General features: G+C 39.5%; 1 protein-coding gene across 12 annotated transcripts in view; it reads left to right on the plus strand.

Moving 5' to 3' along the window:
• dst (dystonin) overlaps positions 1-22883 on the plus strand; it is a 116752-nt gene that overhangs the window by 34123 nt on the left and 59746 nt on the right. For 10 of the 12 annotated variants that reach the window (XM_060871887.1, XM_060871875.1, XM_060871878.1 and 7 more), the window contains 25 exons: positions 3347-3424; positions 5181-5273; positions 13993-14159; positions 15005-15117; positions 15359-15465; positions 15835-15954; positions 16522-16617; positions 16723-16850; positions 17991-18084; positions 18178-18332; positions 18456-18879; positions 18997-19125; positions 19203-19280; positions 19417-19578; positions 19790-19894; positions 20014-20109; positions 20207-20332; positions 20425-20577; positions 20655-20809; positions 21025-21151; positions 21409-21592; positions 21834-21991; positions 22100-22278; positions 22385-22523; positions 22611-22804. In XM_060871887.1, coding sequence (XP_060727870.1) covers positions 3347-3424; positions 5181-5273; positions 13993-14159; positions 15005-15117; positions 15359-15465; positions 15835-15954; positions 16522-16617; positions 16723-16850; positions 17991-18084; positions 18178-18332; positions 18456-18879; positions 18997-19125; positions 19203-19280; positions 19417-19578; positions 19790-19894; positions 20014-20109; positions 20207-20332; positions 20425-20577; positions 20655-20809; positions 21025-21151; positions 21409-21592; positions 21834-21991; positions 22100-22278; positions 22385-22523; positions 22611-22804 — 3560 coding nt within the window. Of the gene's footprint in view, positions 1-3346; positions 3425-5180; positions 5274-9751; positions 10623-13992; positions 14160-15004; positions 15118-15358; positions 15466-15834; positions 15955-16521; positions 16618-16722; positions 16851-17655; positions 17891-17990; positions 18085-18177; positions 18333-18455; positions 18880-18996; positions 19126-19202; positions 19281-19416; positions 19579-19789; positions 19895-20013; positions 20110-20206; positions 20333-20424; positions 20578-20654; positions 20810-21024; positions 21152-21408; positions 21593-21833; positions 21992-22099; positions 22279-22384; positions 22524-22610; positions 22805-22883 lie in introns of those variants that run through there. The other 2 variants (XM_060871880.1, XM_060871884.1) reach the window with 2 other exon arrangements.

Genomic DNA, 22883 nt, shown 5'->3' on the forward strand with positions numbered 1-22883 from the left:
CAAATTGGTTTGGACTTTCCCATTAAAGGAGCTTCCAGTAAAATTATTATTTCTTTTTATATTCCTGAAAATTATTCTTAGCCATGTGTGCTGCTGATGTTGCTGACTGTACTGTAGTAACCTTAGTTGTAACCGGCTGTACACACGAGCCACCTGGACTCTTCTGATCCTTTTTAGATCAAATGTACAACATATCTGAAAATTCTTGAAGCTACCATTTATTTCCAAAATCCCAGGTTTTCAGTTTTGGCCCCACTGTATATGCTCTGCATGTATCACAAAAAAATGAAAGAAAATAAAGACCAAATCCCTCAATTATTTTTTAGAAGAACTGTCGATATTATTGTGTTGTTTTTCTAAATGGAAAGAGAGAGTGGCTACAGGACAAGGAGCAAAAGCAAAAACCAGCCTCAGTAGCAGTATGTCAGTGTGCTGCGCTGTAGCCAAATGTAGGTAGATGTTACATTTAGTTCTGGTCAGCAAGGCCATGCTGTTCTGTGTGTCTCATACTCGCACATCTCGTAGCTGGATCATAGATGATAAGATTTCTAGCACACGAATTATTACTATAAAGGCTTCTCAGTTCTCTGATATTTAATAGGATGGTTTTTGGGGGGTTTCAGAAGAGCCAATGGCATAAAGAATTTGTGTGGGAGAATAATAAAATAAACCTGTCAGCGGTTTTAATCTGTGTCTTTTTTTAAAATAGTACATTTAGAGCCTTTAATTTACATTGCAGTGAATAAAAATGTCCTTGTCTGAGAAAGTTACTGTCGCCTTTCATTTGTTTACCGTTGTTTCTGTTTCCTCTTTTCTTTCTTCCCCTGTTTTATATGTGTCTCCCTATTCTTCTTCCTTTGTTTGTTCTCTGGTCTTCTTGAACTCATCTGTGCCCTGTCTGTCTGTTTTTTGTCTGTCTCTTGTTCTTGCTTGCTCTCCCATGGTTAAGCCAAGGGAGCGCAATATTCTGAAGACGTTACGGTTGGTGAGTTCAGCTGACGCATGCACGGTTGAGCAGCATGGCCGTGTGCAGAAGGAGGAGGATGATGGTGGTGGTGGTGGTGGTGGTGATGATTATGATGATGATGATAAGGGGGTAGGTCTGGTCACACGACCTCCTCCCCCTTTGTAACACAACTAACAATGAGTTTGCGGTGGCGTTTAACCAAACCTGGTGCGGTGGCGTACCAAGCCTAGCGAGCACGTCTTCTCGATAGTGGACTGTAGGAGTTTATAAGTTACTTTCACAGGGATTTTAAAGCCCATGTGCTGTTTGGTATGAACAGAGCCTCTGCCATTGATGGGGTTGCCATGGAGTGCTTCAGAATGCCTCTTATTAAGCTTGTGAACTAAACGACCTGACTACAATTCCTTGTGTTTTTTCCCGATTACCCATCATATTGGTGCCTTTATTGAACAATCCCATACATTATCTTTCCAAAGTTTCATTAAAATACATTACAGGCATCACTATGGTATAATAACATCAGTGTTTCTGAATGTGCAGTGGAATTAAGTCATAGTCTTTAGTTCTTGCATCCAGCAGTAACAAACTCCCATGTTGTGTGTCCATTCATCATTCATCAACCATTTACTCAATCAAACCAGAATATAGTAAAAACCTAAATACAGGATTTGTACCTGAACTAGGGCCCAATAATATAACAAATAAAACATTAATAATGATCTTAATCATGCAAACATTCTTTCTAATATACATGTACATGCGAGCCACCTGGACACCCCACGTTTGTGTAAAACCTTCTGATCCTTTTTATTGTGATAATAATACAGTGTCAGTCCTGTGAACTTGAAAGTAGAGCAAATCCTGCAGTGATCCGTAGTTGCTTCTTCATGGTCATCATCACATCCAATTATATGCTTTAACTTTAACAATTCCCAGTGCCATTTATCTACTAATTCCCAGTGCCATAACATGTATTGAAATTTTGACTGAATTTTGCACCTCTTCTTCTTGGGAACAGAATCCGGATATCATTCAGACATGAACTTTTGAATGTTTTTGGGAATGAAGATCATGCATGAAAGACAGAAAATAGTGTGAACACGTGTAAAGTGTAACTTGCTCCACTGGACTGCATAAAATGATATTGTCTGACATTATTGCCTGTCAGACATTTCAGGACTGGTGCATGAGCACGCCGTAATTAGTGACACATCTCCCGTATCAGTTGGGCCTTACTATGCCTCGAAGGTGACAATTAGTTAAACGTTAGCTACAGTGGAGAAACACTGGCATGGTAAAGTCTGTTATACATATTTTTTATAATGTGTCACTCTTTCTTTGTCCTCTTCCTTCCTTTACTGTGTGCATCACAAGAAGTTGTTGTTTTTGCTTCACTGCTTCATGCTGCAGCCCCGGTGTGCTCCAGGTGTTCTGCATCTGGCTGTCTGCTCTTTCATCACACAGTCTGTTTGTCTTGTAACTCAGACTTCTCTCCATAATTTTTCACAAGTTTCAAGCCAGTTTGTGAGCTGGTTTACATTTTACATTGTAAGTGAACTTGTGCTTATTTGGGATGCATCGATACCGATACTGGTATTGAGTATCAGTCTGATGATGTGCTCATTTCCTCAAAATTGGCCCTAATCCAGATGATACTCCCTTAAACTACACTATTTAATATGAAATGGCCGCGATCAGGATAGATTTCACAGTTAATGATTGCAACTCATCAAAGCAAAGTATCGGAGCTACTATAGCGTTTTCCTGCAATTATTTTAAAATATCCTGTTAAAATATCTTCTGCCGTTTAATTTGTCTTTAATTATTAGCGAGCCTGAGGTGGCCAATGAAATAGAGCTTGATGGAGTGCAGAGAACCTGTTGCATATGAGAGCACTTCAGTTCTGTGAGCACTTAGCACTAAGAAATGCTCAGTTCCTTTCTGCTTACTTATTTCTACTGATTATGCTCTGCACACTCTAAACAACTGTCCTCATGCACTCGAGGTTAAATGAAAATAAATTGTCCCATGATACGCCTGATTTATTAATACTAAGTTGGATGCTTATTTTACTTGGTTGTAAAAAATGGTATAGATGCATCCCTAATGCTTATTAAATCACTGGCAGAGTCAGTTTTAGCTTCACCTGCATGGGGTTGTGTAACTACAGAGCATTTCTAGGTCTGATCATGACCCTTGAACAAATAGGGGTCAGTGTATTTCTCTCTCCTGCAGAAGGCTATAAGCCAGGGATATACTGCTGTTGCTACTAAGGATGCAGTGAGTAGCCAAGGTGCAGCTGATAACCGAGGTGTTGCAGAATGATGTATGCTCACACATTTCCCCTTCTCTTCTTTTCCCTTCATCTCGTTCTCACAGCCTCGGGAGAAAGGCCGCATGCGCTTCCACCGACTGCAGAATGTACAGATAGCACTGGACTACTTAAAAAGACGGCAGGTAAGCCCGAACAAGCCTTCCTTTAACCGATTCATGCATTCCAGTCACGCACTTACTGCTGTTCACAAGTGTGTCACCAAGATTAGAATCTCATGATCTCACTGTGAAGCAGATGGTTATTCACTATAGCCTCAGGCTGAAGGGAAATTGGATTGGTCACCGGTGGGAATAATAAGTGGAGGCGCACAAAATTTATAGCATACTACTTGAGTTTTATTGTCTTCCACGAAAAGCAAGCATTGCCAAGGTTCATTCTCTCTTTCATCATACAATAATTAGGTTGTGTTCATGACTGTAACATAATTGTATAATACCATCATTCTATTTTCCAACAAGTCTTTTAATTATGTTACAATTATGGCACCTTTCTTCCATTCCATCTTTGAATTTTATTCATGTTCTGTTCAATATCTCTGCTTCAGTTTTTTAAAAAGGAAAACACATTATTTGTTATTTGTTTGTCTCATTATATTGGTCCTGTTTCACCACAGCTGGCCTTTATGACCTTGTTGTCCATTCTCATCACTAACAAAGAAACCTACTAATGGGTAAACAGATCTCCCCAAAGACACCATTGTTCCCGAATGACAGTTATGTAGTGTAGTGTCCTGCTTTATTTTCTTGTCTTCTAGTGCCCTCTTATGGCTAGTAGCAGACAATAGAATTCACTGTATGCAGAAAAGAAGTAACTTTATGTACAGATTCCCTAGATCAGGGGTTTTGTGGCCAGGAACTTTTTGTTAATGTAAAAATAAATTCCATGGTCCCTGGGAGATTTAAAAGCAGTGTTCACTCATTATTTTTTAATATTTTGTGTGTGTGTTGTATCATGTTACTGACCTTGCTGCTGTAACATAAGAATTATATATATGTGTCCCTCTGTCTATCTGTTGAAAATATTCCCAACTAGTTAGAATGTATGTATGTGTGTAAATATTTATCCTCTACCAACACTCATTTTCCATTTAAAAGTTTTTGGGTCTACATATCATATAGGTCTCTTTACAGGTACTGACTGTACCCGAACTGTCACTCTGTACAGTTATAGACCCCCATGTGACCGGCACAGAGATGTTACTGGCTGATTACAGCAGCAGATAGGCTACAGTCAGCGCCCACTTACATGGCAGGCAGAGCTGATTAAAGACCTGATTAAATGGTTAATGAGTGTGTGCACAAAGTAGGTCTCCTTTTAATTCGAAGTACACAGAACATAAATTCAGTGTGGAGCTTGTGGCATCTCCCCGTCTCTCCATTTACTCCACGAACAGTAATTATATTCAGATCAGTCAGTAATGTAAGTAATGACACACCACAGGTAATGCCGTTAAGAAAAAAAATGCACACCAAGGAGGGATTAAATTCACTCTAACTGCCTTAAACAAAAAACAATTATGTGGATTGTCTTTTCAGGTTCCCATGTACGAGCTGTTATTATAGAAACAATTACATACAAGATCTAGCATGTTATTGTGAACCCGCTGTTCATGTTACAGCAGGAACTACTTACTGAGCCAAATGAAACACTGTACACCTTCTGATCAATCAAGTCATCAACTAAAATAGATTCAGTTGGACTATTGAAGCTTTAAGTGAAAAAGTGCTGTTTGGAAATTTGGAGAGTTAATGCATTTGATGTTATGACTCATTGTATGTTTATGTTTATGTATGTTTGTTGTTATGACTCATTGTCAATCACAGTTCCTTGATGGATGGTGTCGAAATGACCTTTTTCCCCCATCTGTGCTTTCCACAGGTGAAACTAGTGAACATCAGAAATGATGACATCACAGACGGCAACCCAAAGCTGACACTGGGGTTAATATGGACCATAATTCTGCACTTTCAGGTCAGTGTGCTTTCCTAATCTTTACCTGGCTGTACACTGTAAGCTCTTTATGGTTGTTCATTTCATATCTTACGATTTGTCTCTGCCTCTGGTGTTGCCTTAGATTACTGCTATAGCATGTGTCAAGACATTACCTTACTGTTTTAATTGGAAGAATGCAGCATGCACCTTGTGAACAGTTATTCCAACACACAATTACAGAATTTTGTACGTCTTCTGACTTGAAATGAATGCTCTCTTGGCAATGCAGTTCATTTTCCAACCACAAGAGGTCAAAGTAACCTTTTACATACAAATATATAACCATAGGTTGTTGTTCCAATCTCACATATTTATGTTGATATTAACATTAAAATATTAGTCAGTTCCTTTGTGTCATGTAGAGAGACAGCAGTAAAGATGATCTTTCCTCTGATCCTGATCCTCTCTTAGGCTTACATTATAATTATAGGAGCTTTGAGTCATGTCACTGCAGTGACATCATTAAGGCGACGTGTTTTTTCACTCTAAGCTAAAGGTGAATCATAAAATTTAAGTTATATAGACCTTAAGGTTCACTGATGATCTTTAAATGCATCTTTAAGCTTATATCATTCATTCGTTTATGCATTTATATCATTCATTTAAGCAGGCATTTTTTCTGACAGTGTGTGACTTTGCGGTAATGTGGCAACAAACCCTAAATAGCATGTAATAGTTTATATATACTCGTACTGGTTCTGTGATTTCCACACGTAACTACAGGGTGTTGAGTAATAATCCAATCTACTATATATCACCTTAATGTCCTTGCCTGCAGGTACATTCCTTGTCAGGCTTTTCTCAAATGTTGTGGTGTGCTGACATGTATGATGAAAGATTTCATATCATCTTAGATTTTGGCTGTGCTTTTTGATTGACATATTTCGGAGCATATTAAGGATAGGAGCTTGCAGCTATCAATAATGAAGCGCTTGTGTTTGGTAATTATGTGCCCTTTCTTCAACGTTTTCTGTATGTCCCTTTAAGATATCTGTCCCTGTACGATACACTGATTTTTGCCACGTTGCCCGAGAAAGAAAATATTCAAGACTCATTGAATCTTTCTCCAAGCTGATGACTGATTTAATCAAACATGTACTAGCGTAAGGCGAGGTTCTTTGTGCTGACAAAAAAAATTGTAAGATTTTACCTGACTCTATTCATGATAAATCTTTCGTTGCCTTATCATTTAACGTGTTAGAACGTCTTGTCATTCAGCAAAGTCTAGTCCATCTGATGCTGTGGTCTGGGGTTCGCCAGAACCTCAGTAATCTCACACACAGACTATAAATTATGTTAATGTGATCAGCTGGTTCACATTACAGTGGCAAAGAAGGGCATGTTATGATTTGCAATTAAAACTGAATGCCTTCTGGATATACCAGTCAAACATATTTTGAATGTAAATTTTAATAAAAAAGATCAATTTTTCATATCTTTTGTTTTGCACACAGCGCCCCTGTATAGGATTATTCCGTTGATCCACAGTTTATTTTATATTGTTCTGTGTGAAAACAAACCTGCTGTGAAGACGCCCTCCTTCAAACAAGTTCAGAACTGATCCTGGATTCAGACTCGGGCAAAGCATGAAAGCACAGTGAGATTGTCCATGCTTGTAGCGCCACACACACACCTTTATCGAGTCTGGTTATTAGGCTTCCATTCTCTTTGCACTGGTTGCCAGATGTTTTAACATTATCTGGTGTATTCAGAAGCGTTATATCTCTGAGTTTCCATCTACCCCTTTTTCTTTCTTTCTCTCAAACTGTGTTAGTTTGTACATCCAGACAGTATATAGAAGCAAGCTAACAAGCCCTCAGTTTTCTGGGTCTCTGTTGGTCTCAGACAGGAATGCTTAAATTCTATTCAATTGTATACACAGTGCCCTTCACAGCATCTCCACAACACTAAGCATCTAGCTGCCAGGCTGAAGATTAAACGCTAACATTTGTAGGCTTTCAAGGCAGGTCCATAGATGTGCAGGGATGAAAAAATGCCCAGTAGAAAGGTGTGGCAACTGAGGATATTTAATAACATTTGAGCTCATAAAGCACGTTGACAGGTAGCGTGGGGTAACCTGTGCCAAACACCTGCCCTGTCAGTCTCACGCAAGCCGTTGGGCATGAGCTGCTGGTGGCTGTGGGCCTGTTGCCTCTTGATCCTGTAGATGTGGCAGAATTTTCCGACAGTTCTCTGCTCATTCCAACTCCTCGTGTGACGTCCGAGTTCTTCTGCTGCCTGTTATATTTTTGAACACACATCATATATTCATGCCACAGAAATGAAGCAAATGCTATATAGTGTGGACGGTTTTAGGTATTTTAATTTGTTGCTCATCTCCAAGCCCTTTTCTGGTTCATTCCCAGTGCTTGTTTTTAGTGTTTTCTGTGTGATGTATACAGTGCTCCCTTTTGGTACTCTCACCCAGGTGCTTGATCTTAAAGAATAAAGGCTGTGTGTGGTGCATTAATCACGCATCATTGTCCATGTTTCCTCCAACAACAATATTACAAAAGAACTTTTCAAATCTTCCAACAGATCCTCTGCTTTGCTGAAATGAATCTGAAAGCTATTTCAGAGTTATATTCCTTTGACATCCACCGAGGTCTCCGACGTCAAAATAGTTATACATATTAAAAATAGTAGGCATCTACTTTAAATTTAAAGTAATGGCATTTACTCAGCAGTTCAACATTTAAGGCTATTTCAACTTTAACCCAAATGATCAGTGGTTTAAATTTTAAGGTTTAGAAAGAATACCAACAATGCCACTGCCACATATCTGTGTTCGGGATGTGTAGAGAGCATAATTGGATGGTAGGGATGGCATATACTGTCTCTCCTGTCAATCACAGGGATGCTAGCCTATGTTGGGCATCTGTGAGCTCATGCATGCGGAAAAGGGTAGCTAGAACTTTCCTCAGTGTGTTATGCTGCTCTTTGCAATTGCCTGGGATCATGTGTCTCAGATGAAGCATGTTACCCTTCACCCTCCCTTGTTGGTAGCTGTTGCATGAGGGAGGAGCAGAATTAATCAGAAAATTGGCAGAGAAAAAATTAAAATGGTTAATAATAATAAAAACGGCAACAATAAAAAATAAATGCAGCATCAGGGTCTAGATATAATATTTAAATAGTATATAGCACTATAAATTCATTCAAGTGTTATGTTTTAATTTTTGTGTAATTATTTTTTAGTTAGTTTAATTCTTTATTGCACTTTAAAGGTAAAAGTCCACTATAAGCCTTAGGAACCTAACACATTTATAGCATTGATATGAACAACATGCGTGACTAACACACTTTTTCTATGAGGTGTGATTAATATTCTTGATTTCCATGAGCTGGCATTTAAGAGATTAAACATGTTCCTGCATAACTCTTATTGTTATTTGCTACCTGTGTAATAAATATTATATTTATTACACAGGTAGAGGTGGAGTAGAGCTGAGTGATATGACTGTATGCTGATATCGGGATAAAATATTTCACAGTATAACGTGTACACCTACCAGGAATATTGTGAAACCTGTTATAAAATGTTTTTAGAATTACACACTGAAATCTTTAAAGGTATTTGAGTCAGTGCTAAAAATTGTTATTGAAGCACAATTTAGTACATTATTATCTTTGACCCCCCCAAAAAAGAAGATATGATTATGGCCATGTGACTGGTTATTTTTTGTTTCGTTATCATAGGGTGTTATTTTAACCATTGATGACCATGATTGTGTTACCTTTGAACACTAGAACTTCCAGGAATTCACCTAATATGAAAGTAAATACACACTGCATGCACACAAAGAAAATCGCATTACAAGAAATAAGGTGTATTAGATAGTTGCAGTTAGTGTGATTTTTAAATCAGCAAGTGCATTTGGGAAGGTCTGTTTGTTTAAAGCCCTGTACAACCTGCTCTAGCCTCTGTCCCAGTATGCATCACAAAAAAACAAAGCAAAGCCAAAGTGCTTTGTCATTGGGGTCACCTCAGTCCCAGAGCATTTTGTTGAGCCAGCCACGCTTCCCTGTTATTTTTAAAGCCTGCATGATAGGCCATGATTCTGTTGGGGTGGTTCATGTGATCTGAGCAGCTCAATTTGCTGAGTAGTATTTCCACAGGTGGCTGACTGCAATCAGAAGCCATCAGGACACGCAGTGTGTGAACTAGTGTGAACTAGTCTTCTCCCTGTGCATTCTGTCCTGTCCTGTCCTCTCACCCTCTCTCTTTCTTTTTCTCAGGCTTTGTCCATTTGCATACAGATTAGCCAGGAAAAACTTACTCTCCAGCTCTTATGTGCACTTGACAGGAAGTGGAATGATCTCAGCACTAACCGAGTGGGAGTTAGTGGCCTGTGAAATGTGATTTTTCTCCAGGCCACATTCCCTTTATGGTATTTGTTTTGAGACAGCAGGGCAAAGGGAACAGTTTCAAAGGTCATAGCGGACTCTGGTGTGTCGGCACTGAGCCGAGACAGCTCAACGAATCGGGAGAAGGAACGTGAGCTCTGTAACGTGTTAACGGAGTTCTCATGGGGCATGGAAATAAACTTACCAGACGATATTGCTCAGGGTGACTGCTTACAAGCCTGTTTGAATTGCAGATAGAAGAGAAGAAAATGGCTGTATTTTGCCAGGATAAGGGGAACCGTAAGCTTGTCAGATTTTCTGTTTTTTGTGTTTGAAGAAAGCAAGTGTCAGTCAGGAATGGGGAATGTTTGTGGATGTGTGAGGGGCCATAAAGACGAATGTTATGTTGACCCCTCTAAAGCGCCATTCAGCCCCGCATCCAAGGAGCTCAAAGGACGCCGGTATTTCCAGAGAAGAAAGAGCAGAAAGTCTGTCGAATTTCAACCTGAAGAGACTGTGAAGAACCAGAGTGAAAGTGAGAAGAATGAAAAGATTTGTGATTTTATAGACCAGGGTGTTTATGTTGGAGAAGTTCCAGTTGTCCTAGCTGGCAGAAGACCTGGTGTTCATCAGTCTGAAAGAGACAGAAACCAGGTCACTATAGAGGAAAACCTCCACAAGTTTACCAAGGGCTCTAGATTTATTGCACCAAAGAACAGACTCCTGGAAAAGAAGCTGCTGCAGAGGCAGTTGAGGAGGGCAGCAAGTTTTGGAGCTGTGGAGCATTTGCTTCGTACATTGAGGGGACATGGCTCCCGTAAAGGCAGTGTGGATTATCAGTGGGAAGACATACGAGGGCTGTCAAGAATTATATGTGACGTCCAAGCGCAGAGGAAGAGGGCCTACACGACCTCTGGAGGATCTTTTTCCCAATATTCTCTGGACACCATCCAAAAGAAATCTTTTCATAATGAGCGTGAGGTAAAACAAAAAAATAGTATTTTTTTCTTTGTAGTTTGTAGTGAGATTACTATCAGAAAACTTGAAAGACTGTGATATGTTTTGACATGTTTTGTTTATATATGTATTGAATTTGTCTTAAATTCTGTCTAATTGAATTCAACTTCTTGGCATTATACTACTTATCAAAGAATACGCTTTTTTGCATGCAGCAATTGAGGTTTTTAGTGTTTTGTGTTATACTCTGTGTTAACCCTTCAGATCATGCATTTACATACCTTATAATTTTACCCCTTATGAAGAAATGAATGGTAAATCATTTTTCTGGTAGGTTCATTTTAACAGACAGCGAGAGACAGAATATCAACAAAAAACATTAAATGAAGGTTATTAATTAGTTTTTTTTATTTGAGTGAAATAAGTATTTATGACTTGGAGGAGAAACCCTTGTTGGAGAGTGCAGAGGTAACATGTTTCTTGTAGTTGGTCATCAGGTGATTTTGGTCTACTCCTCTTTACAGATACTGTCCAAATCCTGAAGGCTTTTGCTTGGCAACTCGAAGGTTCACCTCCTTTCACAGATTTTCTATAGGATTAAGTTCTGGCTAGGCCACTCTAGAATATTAATGTTCATGTTCTTGAGCCACTTTTTTGTTGCCTTGGCCGTATATTTTGGGCCATTGTCATGCTGAAAGACTCATCCACAACCCATCTTCAGTGTTGTGGCTGAGGCCAAGAGGTTCTCAAAGTCTTCCTGTACTCTTCCTTTAAACAGCCCCAAATCAGAATGTTTACACATCCAGGTTTGACAGCAGGGATGGTGTTCTTGGGGTCATATTCAGCATTTCTCTGCCTCCAAACACACAGAGTAGAGTTGATGCCAAAGAGCTAAATTTTGGTCTCATCTGACCACATCACTTTCTCCCAAGCCTTTTCTGAATCATTCAGGTGTTTACTGGCAAACTTCAGAAGGGCCTGTACATGTGCCTTCTTCAGCAAAGGGACCTTGTGGGCACTGCAGGAACTCAATCCATTATGGCGAAGTGTGTTACCAATGGTTTTCTTGGTGACTGTGGTCCCAGCTCCCTTTCTCACTAAGCTTCTTGCTGATGGACTTGTAGCACGTTTCAGCCTTTTACAGGTGTACAATCTTGTCCACGACATCCTTTGACAGTTCCTTGGTCTTGCCCATGGTGATGGAGAGGTTTAAAAGGAAGAGAACCGATTCTGCTAAGTGACCGGTGTCTTTTATACACATATTTTTTTTTATGGATTTGTTTATTTTGTCTCTGTTAAAATTCTAGACCGTTAATTTCTTTGTAAGTGGGTAAACTTACAAAATCAGCAGGGGATCATTATTTCCCCCACTGTATATAATGTATGTAAGACGGTTCTAAGATTTTTCGTTCATTTCCCCCTTTATTAAATGCAATAGCATCTGCACTATATGCAGGATCCCTAGTTCATCTAAGGGATTTCACTGTTACTGTTGAGAATGGAAATACTTGGAGGAGAATATATGGTGAGGAGCAGCCTCCCAAATTTAAAATGTTTATGACTTGTTTGTCAATAAAAGAGGCTTTTTGTTTAAACGCAACATGTACACAAGCGTAATACTTTTCATAGCACCAAGTCAGCAATCATATTTTGATTATATTAACAGATTTGAGCCCATATTTTTGGGCAGTTTAGTAAGGACAAATCTGTCCATTGATCAGGTGGTGCGTTAAATTTGTCATGCCGTCAGAGCTGCTTGGGAGCTTCAAGCACATGTTTTGTTGAGAGACGGAAGTATCACGTCTAAATGGACTTTCTTCCTAGTACCAGCTGTAGTTGGAGGTGGCTACTAGGTATAGGTCTCGGTCAAGGAATTTAACAAAGTAAGGTTCCATAGAGGAAAGGGTTTGGTTTGTTTGGTTAATAGATATTTGAACCTAGGATTAAGGAGGCACAATGTGGGTTTTACTCCAGGCTCTGGAAAGGTGGACCAGCTCTTTATTTGCACAGCTTTGTGAGGGGTCATGGGAATATGCTAATCCAGTCAACATGTGTTTTGTGGATTTGGAGAAAGCCATAGCATTTATAAAGGAATTACATGGGTATGTGATTTCTTTATTACTTTGTGCATTCTTTGAAATAGTTGTGTCTATGTTCTCAGGGTTGAAACCATTCAACTTAGTTGTCAAACTCAAACCCAAAAAACCCCCAGAAATAGTACAGTTTTTTTTTTTTTTACCCTTTTCACTGAGTGTGTTGTCATAGCCTGTGAGCAGTAATGTGACAAAAGGAAGTTCTTCCACAGAGTTACAGGGCTTACTCTCTGTGATGCAGTGAGAAGCTCAGTGTTATAAGAGAGTCTCAGTGTAGCGCTGATGTCCCTCTGAACCGGATGAAGTGGATGTTCCATGTGAAAAATAGTGAAATTTCACAGCAAGCATAATATTGCCATATTATGAAATGAGAAAAGTGGGCAAAGCTATGATTTATAATGTGTGTATGTAATGTCCTGAAGCATACAGGCTGTGTACTAAATTCGGGCTTTGCTTTGAACCAAGAGATTGATTCAAACAGAATAGGTTAAATGGGATTATTCATTTTAATTTCCCTAGAATTGTATTTCTATACACATCTGGAAAGGAGCTAAATGAGCATTGTTTCTGTTCTGAAATTGAACCGTCTGTGCTGATGTATGTGTGGGGAAACAGGAAACACATTACTTGCACTTTTTAAAGGTGTGTTCTCACCTTTTATTTTCTCCAATGTGAAGAACAGGACTTAGCAATATTTAGCAAGATATAGTGAAACAATGAACATAGCAGGTTGCATTCTGTATGCTATCTTTCTGCTTTAGCTGGGTGTTAAAATAGAAATTAAATTGAGTTGGGAATTAGTGACATTTATTTGCCGTTTTATGATCCCCTGTAAGCATGTATCCATCAGCAAGAGCCAAGCAGAAGCTAAAAAGAGACTAAAAGAGGATTCGGTAACTAAAAAAGTAAATCATTGAGTTTTTGTGTTTTGGCAGATTATACATGGGATATGATCCAAACAGGGCAAAGCTAAACATGGACGGGCAAATTAACAAGAATGAAGAAATTTGACAGATTTACATCATTTCTTTATCACATTTTATGGTGGAATGTGCTTAAAAGTTCCTTTGACTAAAAACGGATGCAAGATGCAAAAAAGAAATTTGCATTCGATAGCAGCCTCACGTTGTGCCGAGTTAGACTAGGTGAACTTTTTAAAACATTAATCCGCTATGTAGCAGTTCTGTGAGCTGAAAGTCTCCCCCTTTTGCCTAGAGAAATTCACACAGACACTTGAGATACAAATGTGAACAAAATCTTTTATGGTGGAATCGTTTTTAATTTGTGGGTCTCTACCACAGATTTCGGACATCCATGTTTCCGGAGAGTCCGAAGATATGACCGCAAAAGAGAGGCTTCTGCTCTGGTCCCAGAAGATGACCGAGGGCTACGTAGGGGTCCGTTGTGACAACTTCACTACTTCTTGGAAGGACGGAAGGCTGTTCAATGCCATCATTCACAAGTACAGGTAATTAACAAACCCTGCATAAGTGATGTTTATCTTATTTGAATATTAAAAATGCCCCAAACAATTCTGAAATAAAAAGCATTACACAGCAACTCACTTAAAATATTTATCTGGACAAATGTTTGTTTTTACATGGAACACTGATTCATTATTTGGAAGACCTAGACACTCATTTCCCTGGCTAAATATAACTCTCTCTCTTCATAACATTCTCTCATCATGTGCTACTTGTGTTACTTTAGATAGTCACATGGTTCCCAGTGCGTGTGTCCCAGTAAAGGGGCTTAATACCGGTGTTTCATGGATTTATCAAAAAGCATTTAAACTTAAAGCTTTACTTAGTAGAATACTGAGCATTCTTCTAAATAAAAACATTATACATGAAAAATGACTACCTGTGCAATGACCAAAACATTTAAGGCCTGTAAACTCAGCATGGGCTTTATTTAAGGGAAAATTATCTTCAAATGTCCCTAGTAACAGTCAAAACAGATCAGGCAAAGTCATCGGTGAAAATCTGGAATTACTGGCACGTGTCAGAAAAACGGAAAACACACGTAACAGGAAAACCTCAGTTTCTGAGTTCATGAAACTACTAAGACAACAAAATAAGTGTTTGAACACAGCACAGATGACCACAATAGAGCAACTAAACAGTGAAAAGACAGGGGTGGAGACAGGACTTGAGCCAAAATAAAAGCACATGTAGAAACAAACGAGCAAACACAAACAGTGCTCACCGTGTGCTGAGAGAAGGAATTTGTGACGGATAACATTATAATCATGACCGTAGTAATTTAGCTAGTTCCAGCATCAGCTAATCAGAAGCATTTCTTTCCTGTCAGGCCTGACCTGGTGGATATGAGCAAAGTATCAACACAGAGTAGCAGAACAAACCTGGAGCAGGCATTCATTGTGGCTGAGCAGCTGGGTGTGGCCCGGCTGCTGGATCCAGAGGGTAAGTCTCATAGACACAGGTGTCTATTAAAGTCTTTATATCATGTGTGATTCCTGTAAGCCTGCAAGCTTTAAGAGTCAGCTGATTGTTAAACTTGTGCTGTATTATTCATTTTCATGATGTAAAATTACCCATCAAGTACCAATTAGGCTTTCATTCAGAGTATCTGAGTGCCATTTTGTCTGTCATCAGAAATTTTATGATGCAGCTCATGCTCTAACTTCTCTCTCATATTCAACAGATGTGGACATCACAACTCCAGATGAGAAGTCAGTCATTACTTACGTGTCAACATTATATGATGTCTTCCCTAAAGTACCAGAGGGTGTGGAGGGCATCAGTGCAAATGTAAGTAGACCGCAGCAAGATTTATATCCATCAATGTAACATCAATAATAGAAATGCCTGTGCTTTTTCCTAATATAAGTCATCATTCAATGCACCTGGACATCTAATGACCCCTTACTGTTATTTTAGTTAGTAGTTGTTGTTTTTTTTTTTTTTGTGTTGTATTAACAGTGCTTGTGGTTTGGTAGCTTTGAGACAATATTTCGTTATTGGAATCAGTTTGAAAATATTAGGTAGGAGAATCTAGATTGTATCAGAACCTCAAAGTGAAACTAGAGCTTTATAGCTGTTTCTACAGTAAGAACTAAAAATAAATAAATAAATGAATTCAAGTCAAAGAAAGACCTCAAACAATTTTTTTCCTTGCAGGAGGTTGATGTTAAATGGGTGGAATATCAGAATATGATCAATTACCTCAGCCAGTGGATCAAACATAATGTGACTGTCATGTCAGACCGAAACTTTCCGTGTAACCCTGTGGAACTTAAGGTAAGGCATCATATATCCTGCAACAAATCGACAAACAGAGACTGCATAGCTGAAAAAGATAAATTAGCCGTAGATAATTATGATATAATTATGATTATCCATAGCAGGCATCTTTGTGATCTGTACTCTAAGGGTGACTAAAGGATGCTAAGAAGCATGCGGATTGTTAAAATGGCTCTGGATTTAAGATAATGCTAGACTTTATAAGAATAGAACAATTAGATGTTTTACTATGTACCCACACTTTTTGTGGTGAGATTTGCAGTGTAGCTGGCTCCCACTAGACGCTGTACAAAGCCTGGGGCATAGTGCCAGCTTAGTCTGAGAATATGTAGCGTCCCTCTGTTGCTAATGAGTGTTATTGCCTGACTAAATATCACTTCAGCTCTGCCTCTGCTCACACAGGTGCGGAGTTGATAAGCGCTCTGCTGTACTTGTGTGAATATCGGCTAAAAGTGTTTTTTTTTAGATTTCTTTAATAAGAACACAGATTTTCTTTAAAAAAGCTGTTGTAAACTATACTGCTGCTGATATATATATTTTTTTTCTTGTTTTGATTTTTTTCAGGCACTTTATTTGCAATATCTGCACTTCAAGGAGAGTGAAATCCCACTAAAGGAGAATGAAAAGACCAAAATCAAGCATCTTTATAAAATGTTAGAGGTACGCTTCAAAACATACTATATACATTTATTTATTTATTTATGGGATTGTATAGGATTAAGATCTATGGGGAAGATCTAGAAGATGTGCCTTTTAATGATACAGGTGTGGATCGAGTTTGGTCGCATTCATTTGCCGGAGGGTTACCACCCCAACGATGTGGAGAAGGAATGGGGCAAGTTGATCGTGGCCATGCTTGAGAGAGAGAAGAGCCTAAGGCCTGAGGTGGACAGGTATGAATCTTTACTATTTCTATATCACTAGAGCTTACTGATGTCAAAGTATCTTCAGACCTCTTTAGACAAAGGCATAAGACTCAAGATAATGAGCTTCAAGTTAAGTTTGTTTAGAAAATGTAGTATTATCTTTTGGTATTATCTAATTTGGGAAATTCACTGAGAAGGTCTGAGAGTTTTATGAGAATATTTGTTTTGGTTGAGTGGGGAAAAAAACCCACGTAATTTAATGGTGATATATGTGAACATGGGAATGCTTTGCTGTTTTTGTGCTAGTTAAGTATAACATGGGGTTAAAGATTTGGCCTATGATTTATTTTATTGCTTTCTTCTTCCAATTTTAAATCGGTGCCCTCAGGTACAGTAATTAGCTTGCTGATACAGCTCTGTTTTCAAACAAGCTGGGATGGGTTTGTTTACAGGGATAGTGTTTTGCAGTTATAAGACTCACGTCAGAGGAAATCTGAGTCATATTTAAAGGCAGCACTGTGTTAGGTCTTGTTCAGGACCACCATTGTTGATATTTATATGGACACTAAGCTTTGTAATTATATGTCTGCTGTCCTATACAAACAGCTAAATAAGCCTATTGCGGAAGATGGGTGGAATAGGTGGGTGTGTCTCCATTGGTATTACATTCCACGCTCTTTGAAACAAACTATAAATGTCTGAACTTGTAGCGACTCTTCTATCTGAGAAGAATGTTAGGTGTTTTTCACCAGAGGGAAATATGATTGGGGGCTGGCTTTTCTGCTCCAGCATGTGAGCTTATAAATAGCAGTGAATAGAGCCCTGTGCCAGCAGAAGGCTTGCACTATGAGGATTATGTCTCGGATGGAGGTGTGGTAGACACTTTTCCCTTTGGGTGGCCTGGCTATCATGAATAGCAACCTGGTTTACCGCAGTAGTGGGGGGTCATCTGTGAGCAACAGCACTCTGACTAGCCTCGGTTCGGCTGAGAATTTGTTAACTGGAGCACAAGAGCCTTTCTCCAGCACTCCGTTCTATCTCAACAACCACTCGGTGTACGGGGGAAGGTGAGGTGTACATCTGAGCTCTTGGGTTCCATATAGGCCTACCCTTGATATTTTGGCTTTGCATGGGGCTAAATGTCGTCTTTTATGTTTATTATCGTAGACTTGAAATGCTGCAGCAAATCGCAGACAGAGTTAAGCGAGACTGTGTGGCTGGAGAAGACAAATTAGTCTTAGCACGAGCATCTCTGCAATCTGTGAGTATTGGGACAGATCAGAACTTCAGAACATCCTTGAAGTCTGTCTGTGCATGGGAAGTTAACCTCAATGTACTCTAATCCTTTATCCAGGATATAAAAAGGTTAGAATCTGGGATCCAATTGCAGAATGAGCCTGAAATTGCAGGATACCTGCTGGAGTGTGAGAATTTGTTGAGGCAGCAAGTGGTTGACATTCAGATTTTACTGGATGGGAAGTTCTACTTGGCAGATCAGCTTGTTCAGAGGTGAGAAACCATGGCATAGTCTATTGTGAAAAATGCACAGCTGTAATTTATTGCATTATTTAATGTCATTCGGTAATCTTTAGAAATGTGTGTATAAAAAGTCTGAACTTGGTTTTGTTATAGAGTATCCAAGCTCCGAGATCACTTGCTGACCCTCAGAACAGAATGCTCCTCAGTGTACAGCCAGGGACGCAGTTTGAGCACGGAACAGACCAAGATGATGATCTCCGGCATCACGCAAAGTTTGAACTCCGGCTTCTCTCAAAACTTGAACATGGGTCTAAGTCCTGCCCTCACACCAGGCTCTGCCCTCTCCACCAGCTTTACCCCAGCCATAACCCCAGGATTGACCCCGGCACTAATACCTGGCTTGCAGCCGACCCTGAGGGTTGGAGGGTCCATGGAGTCAGGGATCCTCCAGCACATGAAACACATGCAAATTCGCAAGCCGATGCTCAAAGCTTCATTAGTTGACCCCAGCTTGTCTGAGGAAGAGGTCAATATGAAGTTTGTCCAGGACTTGCTTAATTGGGTGGAAGAGATGCAGGTGAGTGTCCTTTGGTGATTTTTTTTTTTTTTTTTTTTTTTTTTTTTTAAGGTTTGTTTTTAAGTCTTTGTAATAACTGGTGTTGGTGGAAACAAAATATTTTTTCATGCTTTTAAGGGACAACTTGATCAAGGCGAATGGGGATCTGATCTACCGAGTGTTGAGTCGCATTTAGAAAATCACAGAAATGTTCACAAAGCCATTGAAGACTTCCAGATGAGCATTAAGGAAGCACAAATGAGTGAGGTAGGTTTTGATTATTTTGTGCTGTTATGCTGATGTACAAATGTCTTGGAATGTAACTAGCCTGTCTGACATTTTAGATTCAGATGACCCACCCACTGAAGCAGAGTTACTCAGACAAGCTGAACCTTTTAGAAAGCCAGTATGGGAGGCTACTGGTGAGTATGATGGAATAAAAACTTCCTTGAATACATTTTACTACTGAATATAATAAATACCATAGATTTTGATCCTAAATTCATCGGGCTCTTAAGAATTGTTTTACCACTAATATTACATGATCTTTGTCTTCAGAACTCTGCTAAAGAGAGACAGAAATACCTGGACAGCCTGCATAACTTTGTGTCGCATGCCACCCAAGAGTTAATTTGGCTTAATGAGAAAGAAGAAGAGGAGGTAGCCTTTGACTGGAGTGAACGCAATAGTAATATCTCCAGGAAAAAGGACTACCATGCTGTGAGTTCACCCATCTTTGCCAAAAACTTGTTTTCTTCTCTTCTGTTTTCTTTTCTTATCATTTTCTCTGCTCATTGTGTTAGCCTCAGTCATTTTCATTTGGTTCGTATGCTTCCAAATTGACTTTGTACACACTTCATCCAAACCTTACTTGATGATTGTGCTATAAATCAAAACTGATAGTAATTTGCCTCACTCTCTACCACCACAGGAACTGATGAGAGAGCTGGATGAGAAGGAAGGAGTGATAAAGTCAGTGCAGGACCAAGCTGACATCCTTTTACAACAAAACCATCCAGCTAGGCTTACTATTGAGGTAACGCAAAATTGTGTAAACACAAGCGCATTGGAATCACTTCGAGCAAAAATTAATTTACAAACTGGACACAGTCTTACATTATTAATAGATTTGTCTCATTTGCTGGAAATTCTTAGGCATATAAGGCTGCCATGCAAACACAGTGGAGCTGGATCCTGCAGCTCTGCTACTGTGTGGAGCAGCACCTGAAAGAGAATGCCACTTACATTGAGGTAGGTGACAGCCTGTTTTATGTTTACCTTTTTTATTTTATTTATAAATTTTTAGTTAATTTTGCTTTGTCTGATCAAGCTTTTGTTCCCCTAACAGTTTTTCAGTGATGCCAAAGAGTCTATGGACTACCTTAAAAGCCTGCAGGATTCAATTACAAGGAAATATGGGTGTGACCGTACTAGCAGTCTACATAGACTGGAGGATCTCATTCAGGAGTCTATGGTTAGTAATCTATGGCCACTGTAGCACAACACTATATAATGTATCATGAGTTATCGTCAGTAATGTTCCAGTCTGATATGTTGTCACTGCAGGATGAGAAAGAGCAGCTTCTTCAGTACCGCAGCACTGTGGCGGGTTTGGTAGGACGGTCCAAGTCTATTGTTCAACTAAAGCCCCGCAATCCAGAGAACCCTGTCCGAACTTCCCTTCCTGTCAAGTCCATCTGTGATTATCGTCAGATTGAGGTAAATTCCTTCAGAAACATGTCCTTATGTTTCTAGGTCCTATGTCTTTATTTGCTAAGCTACGTTTTTCATTTCAGATCACTATCTACAAAGACGATGAGTGTGTGCTGGCTAATAACTCTCACCGAGCTAAATGGAAGGTAATCAGCCCTTCAGGGAATGAGGCCATGGTGCCTTCTGTCTGCTTTACTGTGCCTCCACCCAACAAGGAGGCAGCAGACATGGCTAGCAGGTGAGCACTTTACGTATTATTAATTCTTTCCATCTCTCCAAAACAGTCAGTGTTCCTGCACCACTCCTCTTTAACCACAGTATCAGTTTACATTCCTTGTACAGGCAACACAATGCTCTGTTCTCCCTGTAACCTCAGGTGTCTTTTTAAAGTGAACATGTTTCCTGCTTATGTCTCAGCATTTCATGATATTGCATTTTATCCTCTTTGATCAGGATTGAGCAGCTATATCAGAAAGTTCTCGCCCTGTGGCACCGCTCTCATGTGAACATGAAGAGTGTGGTTTCCTGGCATTATCTGATGATGGATATCCGCAACATCCGCAAAAGCACTGTTGCCTCTGTAAGGTTTTTTTTTTTTTATACTCTGCATAATGTCTTAATTATCCTGTGACATATAAGTACAAATAAGTGGAAAACATAAATATCACATAAAGATAAAGGTCAAATGCATGCCAAGCTTTTAACCTACTTCAGCACTATTAGGCAGTTTAGATTTATTAAATCTAATCATAGCCTGTTGGGGCAGGTTTGCCTACAGCTATCATTTTTACTCTTTGTGGTAGCCAAAATTAACTTGCCATAATCTCTTCTACTTAGATTAAGACTATGTTGCCCGGCGAGCACCAGCAGGTCCTGAGCAGCCTGCAGTCTCACTTTGAGGAGTTCCTGGAGGACAGCGAGGAATCCGAGGTCTTCACAATGGCAGACTGCACTCAGCTAGAGAGAGAGGTGCTGGCTTCAAAAGAATCCTATGAGGAATTGCTCAAGTCTGCAGAGAGAGGTAAGGTCATCATTGCGCCCCTTCAAACCTCTTGGATAGAAAATTAAATCATTCTTCCTGTGGAATTCTTTAACCAGCTTTGAACTATGCTGTTAAGTCTATGACGTTCCATAATGCATCAGTTTCATAAATGTTTACAGGACACAATAACATTTCTAAAACTGAATACACTGTAGGATTTTTTTCATGGGTCATTTTGAATATTTCCTCTTTTACTGGATCTTCTTCATGTGGTCAACAGAGGAACATGAGGAATCGGTGTACAACGTCTTCATATCTGAGGTGCGTAACTTTCGCATGCGTGTGGAAGCTCATGAGGAGCAACTGATTCGGCAGATCCGCTCCCCTCTAGAACGAGATGACTCGAAGGCCATTATGCAGCGCATCGCTGATCAAGAGGTACTTTTCTTCTCATCAGGGTTTAATACTCTCAATCATGCAAGCGTCATCAAAATTGATCTCATCTCTGAAAGAATATTGAATCCTGACTTCTTTTTATACCCACAGAGGAAGAAGGCAGAGTTAGACCGGTTGAGCGAGGATCTTGTGGTGCTAAAGGAGAAGTGTGAGGCGTTCCTCAGACAGGCTGCAAACTCTCCTTCAGTGCCAACACTTTCCTCTGAACTCAATGTGCTCACTCAGAGCATGGCTCAGGTCTATTCCATGTGTTCCATTTACTTGGAAAAGTGAGTGTGTCCTCAAATGATGTGATTGGAAGTAGAAATTGCCCTAATCAAATTATCATGAACACTTTTAGACTCACTGTTTTTCTAAATTGCTGATGTGTCTCAGATTGAAGACAGTGAATTTGGTGGTGAAACACAGCCAGGGTGCTGAGGCTTTGGTCAAGCTGTATGAGGGCAAACTATGTGAGGAAGATGCAGTCAATGGTGACACCAGGTCTATTGATGCAGTTATGAGCACTCTCAAGGTAGGTAGATTAAACAGATGTCTTTGCATATTTGCTGTGTTTATTTATAGCTTCCTTTAGCTTATTATCCAAAATGAATATTTTCAGCAATGGAGATCTGAGATCGATGAAAGAAGAGATGTATTCCATGACCTGGAGGATGAATTACAGAAAGCTAGGGCTATCAGTGACCGTATGTTCAAAACCCATAACGAGAGAGACTTTGACCTAGATTGGCACAAGGAGAAGGCTGAGCAGCTTGTAGAGAGATGGCGGAATGTTCACTCTCAAATTGAAAACAGGTCAGTCAGGCTAATAAATAAATCAATCATCTTTCAGTAATATTGCCAGCTAATTTGTTTGAAGGAAATGTATGATAAT

Source organism: Tachysurus vachellii, chromosome 6 (assembly GCF_030014155.1).
Source record: "Tachysurus vachellii isolate PV-2020 chromosome 6, HZAU_Pvac_v1, whole genome shotgun sequence".
Classification (NCBI taxonomy): domain Eukaryota; kingdom Metazoa; phylum Chordata; class Actinopteri; order Siluriformes; family Bagridae; genus Tachysurus; species Tachysurus vachellii.